This window comes from Triticum dicoccoides, chromosome 4A, assembly GCF_002162155.2.
Source record: "Triticum dicoccoides isolate Atlit2015 ecotype Zavitan chromosome 4A, WEW_v2.0, whole genome shotgun sequence".
Lineage (NCBI taxonomy): Eukaryota > Viridiplantae > Streptophyta > Magnoliopsida > Poales > Poaceae > Triticum > Triticum dicoccoides.
The window spans coordinates 39,940,258-39,951,281 of NC_041386.1; the positions used below are offsets into that span (position 1 = coordinate 39,940,258).

Below are 11,024 nucleotides of genomic sequence, written 5' to 3' on the forward strand. Positions count from 1 at the left end.
GTGGCTGACGGAAGAAGTGGATGAATAAATTTTTGGGGGAATGTTTGGGACAACATAATTTCATAGGAAATAGTTCAATCTGGAACCCAGAAAATTTCTTGCGTTCCAAACCGGACCTTCTAAGAGGCTTAGATTAGTGAATTACTCCTGCTCAATGATTCACACTGGAAATAGGTATTCCAATACTGATAGTTTTCTGAAAATTGGATAATTGCTTCAACCAAGCACAAAGGTTACACAAGAATTCAGTAAACAGTTCTGACTAATACCATAGTTATGCTATATAACATAACAATAACATTTACATATGACAATAGTAGTGCAGCTTACCTGGGTGCCCCAGAATAATGCCGGCACCTTATCTAATCTAGAAACATGCCGTCAAGATTTGAGCAGTTGACTAATTGACCACCCACAGATACAGCTAACACTGTCCATCACCAAGTGATTCCAAACACTGAGACATCAAAGGACATGCACCATTCAAGTACTTAGTGTAAACACACATACGCCACATAACATAACATCAGAGAAGACTTTGGACATAAGGTGGTTCTCTAATTTTTCAAGTACCGCCTCTGGAGCATTTCAGTTCTCAGCTAAGCGACAGGAGCGGCAGCAGACTGAGCAGAATGCGCATCCTTAGGCTGACCAGGAGGCGGCGGGTACCGTGGCACATAAGGAAGAAGAGGAGTGCCATGCTCGATTGGAGCTGGCCTGATACTTGCCTTCGAGCTTGGACTTGGGTCAATAGGTTGGTAGTCATCAGCCTTTACATCTTGTAAGTCCCTAGTCTTCCTGTTAGTAACATCTTGTCCACTTTCCTGGAAAAGGTATACAAGGAACATGACTTAGGTAATCTTCCTTCGGAGTTTATAGAAGCTATACTGAACAAAAACAAATTTTCATTAGGAAAATTATGTGAAGTAGAGGGTATATGTGGTGTTTGTATATTATGCTGCTCTGTGAAATGTATAACACTTTTACAGGTTATGTCTGAGAATGCACACCTTTAGTCTCCTGCCGTTTAGCTCAGCAGTTCCATAGTCCGGGTCTGCATTGATTGCAGTTAAGATGTCAAGCCATAGGCCATATATTCCCTACTGAAACTAAGTAGCTGCTGAACCTACATGGTGAGAACTGAAGAAACCAGCACCAACCCATGCAAACGTAACGGAATCTAACAGTCTATTGGAGCTATGCAGATAACTTTGGGAACCTCGCTTAGTTTCCTACCAAACATTTCCTTCAAGTTGTACGCAGTTGCAGAGAAGAGGACCCACTCGTCAGAAAGAGAGCGAAAGAAGACCCAAAGTAAAAAGATATACTAATAACTATCAGATTTGCTTTATCATGTCGGACCGGCAGTTTCTTTCACCACCTCGCATCCACAATCTTTTTAAAGATCGAACCAAGCGCCAACACTGGACACTAGCTGCTAAAGCTATCTACGCTTTTCTCTCTAAACCAAACGGGGCAGAGGAAACGGAACAGGATTCACCTGAACAACTATAAGTGACAAGAGGGCAAGAGGGCAAGAGAGAGAAGAGCAAACAGAGGCAGTTTTCATTGCGTGCGTACCTGAGGCTGAGGACTTCACCGTGCTTCTGGCGCTAAACGAGGCCCCGAGGAGCAGGTTCCCTCCGACGAAGGCGACGACGAGCAAAGCCAGCACGGAGCGGCGCTTCATCGCCATCGCTCTCTCCACCGCTTGCAAGGTCCCCTGAGAAGCTCACAAGGTGAGACGCTTGAGCTTCAGGCTTCAGCACCGGCGTTGGTTCTTCTGGTTTGCTTCCTTGAGACCGTCTCCTGGCTGCAAGATAAAGACAGGCAGTGCATGCAGTGCAACGGGTGATGCAACCTCCGCATGTGCATCGCTCGTAGGTGTCAGCATGGGATTAAAGAAATGGCGCGATAACACGGCAGAATTTATGTCTCGGCAACACCGAGGAGGCAGGCGGTGCAGGAAAAATGGCCGGCAAAGCGAGGAAGGTGGCCTCCATGCATTCCTCCGCCGGGCCTGCTTTGTCATTGACTGCCAAGCTCTTGCAGGTCTTGCTGCCTCTGAATATACTACTACTATATCAGTAGCGATCCACGCATTTGCCGCCTCTTTTTCCCACAAATTATCCTATGCAATCTCATGAACAGAACGTGTCCCATTTCCAGGGTTTTCGGTGATAGAGGGTGCACAGAAACCTGTAACGTTTGAAAGATAGGGGAGTTGAAAAAAGCATCAGAGTTCAGACTTCAGAGAGCAGTAAATCGGTGCAACTGATACAACTTCACCCCCAAAACCTTTACAGATCATAGGATGTTTCATCATCGTAAAGATGTCGAAACTGTACTGTACAGGACCGCAGCATCAAGGGGCAGGTTCGGATGACATATACTAGTATTACATTTGCCAGGGATAGAGGATGGAGGAGGTAAACAATAATAATACACCGGTATTGCCCTGAATTATCTTCCCTTATCCTCCTGGTATTGCCCATCCAATGGTGGTTCAAATTTGTTACTGGCGCGGAGATTTTATAAGGTTTCTGGGCAGTGTCATCGGTTCGGCATGATGTCGTTGGAGCCTCCTAGGTCGCACGCGCGATCCGGGCAATCCAGCTTGCCCCACCGTGCATTTACTCTCTGGCAGGGAAATATTGTTTTTCCAAGGCTGCAAAACACAACCACAATACGCTCAGGTGAGCAGCTCACAAGAATGGTCCCGTCGGTGGACGGCTTCATATTCTGTAAAATCATGATATGATGTGATGAATGAGAACATCTGTTTATCGTAATAAAAGGGAACCAAAACGATACACTGCTTCAGTTTTCCTCTTTTTGGCCTGGAGACCGTATCTTTCTAGTGACAACGGAAACACATTTATAACTACAATTACCTTGATGGTTTTCCAAGGGACCACCGAGTAAACATTACAAAGTTGCTCGTATGGACTTACCTTCGATTAACCACATTGTGCACATAGCATAACCACTGAGAGAATTCAGCCTGGGATCCTGCCTGCACAGGATTTGCTCTGAAAATAAGATCACAATGAAGTCAGTTTAACATTGTTCCAAGAGAACAGCCTATTTGCCATTATGTTGACATAACACAAAAAGGTGATCGAGTAACAACAACTGGACAACCTGATCACATGGTTTGAACATATTACACCACAACAATGAAGTGTTCTAATCTAAGCAAGCTTTCAAGAACCCAAATGGCCAGCAATTCACCTGAGCCACATATTAGCAATTGGTACACATAAATAGCCATTGAATCATCATGCTCAATTGTTATATCTATATGACCCTTGTCAGTTATCACTTGGTTTCTGTGAAGAACCGAGCAGATGTGGAAAGTTTAATCATAAAATGTTGCAGATTGTGCCAGACAAGTGCATGTATATAAATTTGGTAATCTGACACTATACGCATAGGTTCATGTTGCAAAAGTAATAACTAATCATATATAGAAGTAAAAGGTCAAAGAACGATTCCTTGATAACTATCAAATACCAACATTTCAGCAAGATATAAGCCTGTAGCGTTCAAAGGCATCTCAAGTATCAAACCACTTAAAAGGAAATAATAATTTATACAAGAGGACAGAGAGCATTGCTTACTTCAAAACTTCCTTGAAGTGATCAGCGCACTCTTTGCAAGGATAAATTCTAGAAAGTAAAGCCATCTGAATATGAAAACAGGCAGAAATGTTATCTTTGTACATGGACCCAAAAGACAAGCAAAAGTTAAAATGAGATGCGTGACAGGGAAATCTTCCTGAAGAGAGAAAACAAGAAATTGAACAAACTAATTTCTACTGATATTCCAGATAGATTAAGTGGCAGTCAATAGTCACTCGTATAACATGATAATAATTCAGAGTAATGATAAACCCAGTGGAAGACTTACTTACAAAAAAATTGTAAGCTCAGAACTTATTAGAAATGAACAGAAAAGTTATCGGTAAGTCTATAATATAGCATGTCCCAGTAGTTTTGTCATAGCAATACTCAATCTGTGAAACTCGTTGTGCCTGAATTTTATCAAGTAACAGTCTCACATCTATTTTAGTAAATAGAAGAATAAAACAAGCATTGCTTTCGATGAATCCGTTACAGGTTATCTAATCAAAGCATGGGCGGATCTAAGCTAAGCCTATGTATATAATAAAAGCATCGATGTCTGAATTGGAATGTTCTTCTTAGCCATAGACAGTAAATAACTAGTGCCTGCAAAGTGCTCATGCATCTTCCAAGACCGCAATTCCGCAAGATATGCACATTATGCCATACAATACACCTATGCATCACCCCCAAATGTAAAGAAATGTAGTCGAATTCCCTGTCCTGCTTACCAGCTCATTCGCATCGCGTTTCTGCTGCCTGGTTGGTTCATCAGGAAACTGAAGCATGGGTAAACAAAACACAGTAAGCTGGCAGCAAATGGATTTAAAGCATCGATGCTTCGAACAACTCGTTGCCTTATCCACAAGTAAATTGATCAATAAACGCAAAATGCATAATAATCCATGGACCATCCACATTGACGGCCCATGATATGCTGCTAAATGAACAAGACTAGTAGCTTCGGGCAATTGCTGAACATTGGTGTGCTACTGACAGAGCCAGTGAAGACGGAGCACCTGCGCGGCGATGGTGTGGAGCAGCATCCACGTGGCCCGGCCGACCTCCTCCTTCGTCAGGGGCGCCACCTTCGCATCCTTCTGCTGCGCATTCACCCGAACACCTTAGGAGTAGCCCCTCCATGCGGAGAAACGGGGAGGAAGCGGCGAGAGAGAGCTTGCCTTGAGGACCTCCGGCGGCGGGGGCGGAGCCGGGGGCGGGGGCGCGGGCGGGGAGAGGGAGAGGGAGAGGAGGGGGCGGAGGCGGTGGTCGTCGGGTGCGGTGTCGGGGGCGATGAGGAGGCGGCGGGAGAAAGCGGCGACGGTCTGGAAGACGGGCTCCAGCGGGTTCGAGCCCGACGGCGCCATCGCGGCCTGAGGAGGGAGAGAGAGGGGGGAAGACGCGAAAACGGTGGGGCGTGGCGAAACCGATGGTCTGGTTATCGTTAATTCCAGACTTCTGGTTTTGCCGAGTTTTTTTCTTCCTATAAACCACGTGTCATTCATACATGACTCGTAAGCAGAATTACATTCCCACATGTACCACGATTAAAGAGGTATCCAGAATACAGACGGTACAATACATTGCATGAAGAAACCATAAAATGCAAAGAAACTCTTATAAGATCCTAAAAACAAAACAACCAACCATCGCCGTTGTACGTCATGGTTGTTAAAGCTTCATCGGACAGAGAAGAGACGCCAACTTATCCGGAATATAAGTAGCATCATAGGAGACAAAGCTGCATTGTGAGCCAATGAAGCAGAGTGCTATGGGGCCGAGACCTTGTGGCTCGTCGGTCGGGATCAAGCGGGTTCAAAGCCCAACGGTGCCCTCATGGTTGAAAGTTGTCTATCATAGTGAGCTCAAATTGCCTAACGCTGTCCTACGTTGCCTACCATGATTGGCAAGTTTTCTGATGTTGTCCTAAGTTACCAACTATGACTAGTGAGTATCAACATCATTTCAAGTTGTCTTACAATACTTTATAGTATCGTAGGCAAGTTGAGAACCATTATAGACAATTTTTGACAATACAACAGACAATTGAGCACCACTGGTAGGCAACTTTATAGTGTTATAGACAACTTTGCTTTCAAGGCAACTTTGGAACCATGATAGATAACTTCTGTAGTAGCCGTAGGCAACAATATTTTAGACAACTCATTAGCAAACGGTAAGCAACTTAGAAGTTTAGTAGGCAATTTCATAGTGTTTATAGGCAACTTAGGAAAACAATGATAGGTGTTTTCACAATATTTATAGGCAACTAACTAAAAATGTTGGGCAACTGAGCATCAATAGTAGGCAACTAACTAGCAATAACAGACAATTGAGCATCAACGATAGGCAATTGAGCAGTCATAATAAGCAAGTTGAGACAAATGTTAGCCAAATTCACTAGTACACACAGTGTGTGAAGTTGCTTATTTTCTTAGCTAGAAAGGACCCTTTATTGATTAACATGAAAGTTTAACGAAATACACAAGGGGCGTAGCGTAACTCATGGATTTCGAGTGGAGCTTACGGTGGGCCATGGGCCTGGTTATCGTCAATTCCAGGGTCCCGGTGTTGAGTTGATTTTTCTTTTCTTTTTTACTCAAAAAAGTGTAGATTCTTTTTTTGTCTATATGTGAAATCATCAGTTAAGGGATATCTTGTGGAGGTCAGTTCGCATAGAGTCTCAGCGCAACAAGTGTCGCGTCATCGTGAGATGAGGGATTTTTTCGCCGCCTCCGCATTCGACATGTGGTGTAAGAGAGGCAGTTGTGCATGTTTCCCGGTTTTCGGTTACTGTTTTTTATTTTTTATTTTAGTCCTTAAATATTTAGGTTTCTTAATCTACCTTTTCGTCTGTTCCTCCATGTGTCTCTCTCCCCGCGCCGTCGCTGCCGCCTGGCTTGTTTTCTGCCAGCCTTGTTCATACCCCCACGTTGTTGTTGCCTCCTCCTATTATTGTTACTCTACCGCCGCTCCTCGGTGACCGCCACCTTCTCCCTTCCTTCTAGGCGACCGTCTTCTATGTTGGTTCCCATCACGTGTTTTGGTTAGTTTGTCGCCTCCTTAATTTCACCATTCCACTTTCAGTTTTCCATTATATTTCCCGGATAAGGAGTTTTATGAGGTTATATGGGTGGGGCTTTCAAGTTCCAACTTGATCAAATGATAGATTTCAGGTTGATCATACACCATTACGTGTCACATGCCATTTTTTTTTTGCATTTTTGGGTTTGTTTGCTATATTGAAGCCACTAAGTGCATTTCTAGGCATTTAATGAAATAACTCAAATTTGTACTACAAGTGTGTGAAATAATTGCCAGGAATAGGTTAAAAATTCATATTCGTGGTCTTAAGTCTATGTTTAGGCCTTATCCAACAGAGAAAAAGCAATGCGAAATACCAGGCTGCCAAGACCCGACCACCAACATGGAGCTTGTTGGGGCTTTAATTCTAAAAATTCAAATAAAGATAGAAAAATATGAAACTTGATATGGTGTCATGATGACCCCTATGTTGGGGAACGTAGTAATTTCAAAAATTTCCTACTCACATGCAGGATCATGGTGATGTATAGCAACGAAAGAGGAGAGTGTTGTCTACGTACCCTTGTAGACCGTTCGTGAAAGCGTTATATCAACGCGGTTGATGTAGTCGTACGTCTTCACGATCCGACGGATCCAAGTACCGAAAGCACGGCACCTCCGAGTTCTACACACGTTCGGCTCGGTGACGTCCTCGCTTTCCCGATCCAGCAAAAGGGGCGAAGTAGTAGATGAGTTCCGGCAGCACGACGGCATGGTGACGGTGTTGGTGAAGAACAATCTCCGCAGGGCTTTGCCTAAGCACTACGAAAACTATGACGGAGGATAAACTAGAGGGGACGGGGTTACCGGCACACGGCTTGGTGTTTTTTGATGTGTCTTTGGTGCTAGCCCTGCCCCTCTATTTATATGTTGAGCCCTGGGGTCGAAACTTGGAGCAAAAGCCTCCTCAAAGTCGGTTTTGCCCGAAAGGCAAGAGTCCCACTCAGACTTTAGGACCAAACGCCACAATCCTTGGCGTCTGGCCCAGACGCCATGGGCCTCGGCGTCTGGCCTAGGGCCAGACGCCAAGGTCTCCGGCGTTTGCCCCCTGGCCTCCGCAAAACTTCTTTTGCACCGATTTATAGCCCCATGGGTCTGACCCCTTGGCCAAACCATATCATTTAATATATGAATCTTTACCTCCGGACCATTCCGGAGCTCCTCGTAATGTCCGTGATCTCATCCGGGACTCTGAACAACATTCGGTCACCAACATACATAACTCATATAATACTATATCGTCAACGAACGTTAAGCGTGCGGACTCTACGGGTTCAAGAACTATGTAGACATGATCGAGACACCTCTCTGGTCAATAACCAATAGTGGGACCTGGATGCCCATATTGGCTCCTACATATTCTATGAAGATCTTTATCGGTCAAAACGCATAACAACATACGTTTGTTCCCTTTGTCATCGGTATGTTACTTACCCGAGATTCGATCGTCGGTATCTCAATACCTAGTTCAATCTCGTTACTGGCAAGTCTCTTTACTCGTTCCGTAATACATCATCCCGCAACTAACTCATTAGTTGCAATGCTTGCAAGGCTTATAGTGATGTGCATTACCGAGTGGGCCCAGAGATACCTCTCCGACAATCGGAGTGACAAATCCTAATCTCGAAATACGCCAACCCAACAAGTACCTTCAGAGACACCTGTAGAGCACCTTTATAATCACCCAGTTACGTTGTGACGTTTGGTGGCACACAAAGTGTTCCTCCGGTAAACGAGAGTTGCATAATCTCATAGTCATAGGAACATGTATAAGTCATGAAGAAAGCAATAGCAACAAACTAAACGATCAAGTGCTAAGCTAACGAAATGGGTCAAGTCAATCACATCATTCTCCTAATGATGTGATCTCGTTAATCAAATGACAACTCATGTCTATGGTTAGGAAACATAACCATCTTTGATCAACGAGCTAGTCAAGTAGAGGCATACTAGTGACATACTGTTTGTCTATGTATTCACACATGTATTATGTTTCCGGTTAATACACTTCTAGCATGAATAATAAACATTTATCATGATATAAGGAAATAAATAATAACTTTATTATTGCCTCTAGGGCATATTTCCTTCAGTCTCCCACTTGCACTAGAGTCAATAATCTAGTTCGCGTCGCCATGTGATTTAACATCAATAGTTCACATCACCATGTAATTAACACCCATAGTTCACATCGTCATGTGACCAACACCCAAAGGGTTTACTAGAGTCAATAATCTAGTTCACATCGCTATGTGATTAATACCCAAAGTGTACTAAGGCCTGATCATGTTTTGCTTGTGAGGAAAGTTTAGTCAACAGGTCTGCTACATTTAGATCCGTATGTATTTTGCAAATTTCTATGTCAACAATGCTCTGCACGGAGCTACTCTAGCTAATTGCTCCCACTTTCAATATGTATCCAGATTGAGACTTTGAGTCATCTGGATCAGTGTCAAAACTTGCATCGACGTAACCCTTCACGACAAACCTTTTTGTCACCTCCATAATCGAGAAACATACCCTTATTCCACTAAGGATAATTTTGACCGCTGTCCAGTGATCTACTCCTAGATCACTATTGTACTCCCTTGCCAAACTCAGGGCAGGGTATACAATAGGTCTGGTACACAGCATGGCATACTTTATAGAACCTATGGCTGAGGCATAGGGAATGACTTTCATTCTCTCTCTATCTTCTGCCGTGGTCGGGTTTTGAGTCTTACTCAACTTCACACCTTGTAACACAGGCAAGAACTCCTTCTTTGACTTTTCCATTTTGAACTACTTCAAAATCTTATCAAGGTATGTACTCATTGAAAAACTTATCAAGCATCTTGATCTATCTCTATAGATCTTGATGCTCAATATGTAAGCAGCTTCACCGAGGTCTTTCTTTGAAAAACTTCTTTCAGACATTCCTTTATGCTTTGTAGAATAATTCTACATTATCTCCGATCAACAATATGGCATTGACATATACTTATCAGAAATGCTGTAGTGCTCCTACTTACTTTCTTGTAAATACAGGCTTCACCGCAAGTCTGTATAAAACTATATGCTTTGATCAACTTATCAAAGCGTATATTCCAACTCCAAGATGCTTGCACCAGTCCATAGATGGATCGCTGGAGCTTGCATATTTTGTTAGTACCTTTAGGATTGACAAAACCTTCTGGTTGCATCATATACAACTCTTATTTAATAAATCCATTAAGGAATGCAATTTTGTTTATCCATTTGCCAGATTTCATAAAATGCGGCAATTGCTAACATGATTCGGACAGATTTAAGCATAGATACGAGTGAGAAACTCTCATCATAGTCAACACCTTGAACTTGTCGAAAACCTTTTTGCGACAATTCTAGCTTTGTAGATAGTAACACTACTATCAGCGTCCGTCTTCCTCTTGAAGATCCATTTAATCTCAATGGCTCGCCGATCAATGGGTAAGTCAATCAAAGTCCATACTTTGTTCTCATACATGGATCTCATCTCAGATTTCATGGCCTCAAGCCATTTCACGAAATTTGGGCTCATCATCGCTTCCTCATAGTTCGTAGGCTCGTCATGGTCAAGTAACATGACCTCCAGAACAGGATTACCGTACCACTCTGGTGCGGATCTCACTCTGGTTTACCTACGAGGTTCAGTAGTAACTTGATCTGAAGTTACATGATCATCATCATTAGCTTCCTCACTAATTGGTGTAGTAGTCACAGGAACAGATTTCTGTGATAAACTACTTTCCAATAAGGGAGCAGGTACAGTTACCTCATCAAGTTCTACTTTCCTCCCACTCACTTCTTTCGAGAGAAACTCCTTCTCTAGAAAGGATCCATTCTCAGCAACGAATATCTTGCCTTCGGATCTGTGATAGAAGGTGTACCCAACATTTTCTTTTGGGTATCCTATGAAGACGCACTTCTTCGATTTGGGTTTGAGCTTATCAGGTTGAAACTTTTCACATAAGCATTGCAACCTCAAACTTTAAGAAACGACAGCTTAGGTTTCTTGCCAAACCATAGTTCATACGGTGTCGTCTCAACGGATTTAGATGGTGCCCTATTTAACGTGAATGTAGCTGTCTTTAATGCATAACCCTAAAACGATAGTGGTAAATTGGTAAGAGACATCATGGATCGCACCATATCTAATAAAGTACGGTTACGATGCTCGGACACACCATTACACTATGGTGTTCTAGGTGGCGTGAGTAGTGAAACTATTTCACATTGTTTTAACTGAAGGCCAAACTCTTAACTCAAATATTTTACCTCTGCGATCATATCGTAGAAACTTCTATTTTCTTGTTA

The 11,024-nt window shown here is 43.1% G+C and overlaps 1 protein-coding gene across 2 annotated transcripts; it reads right to left on the bottom strand.

Moving 5' to 3' along the window:
* Nucleotides 1-2,224: 2,224 nt before the first annotated feature.
* LOC119288640 (FAD-linked sulfhydryl oxidase ERV1) lies at nucleotides 2,225-5,048 on the bottom strand. Of its 2 annotated transcripts, none has more exons than XM_037568222.1 (6): nucleotides 4,808-5,048; nucleotides 4,646-4,726; nucleotides 4,358-4,405; nucleotides 3,624-3,688; nucleotides 2,955-3,032; nucleotides 2,225-2,668 (listed from the first exon to the last, which is right to left on the bottom strand). In XM_037568222.1, exons 1-6 carry the CDS (start codon nucleotides 4,991-4,993, stop codon nucleotides 2,554-2,556), a joined length of 573 nt encoding a protein of 190 aa, XP_037424119.1. In that variant the 5' UTR covers nucleotides 4,994-5,048; the 3' UTR covers nucleotides 2,225-2,553. The 2 variants fall into 2 exon arrangements, with proteins under 2 accessions (XP_037424119.1, XP_037424118.1); XM_037568221.1 differs by having other exon boundaries at nucleotides 4,646-4,729.
* Nucleotides 5,049-11,024: the final 5,976 nt, after the last annotated feature.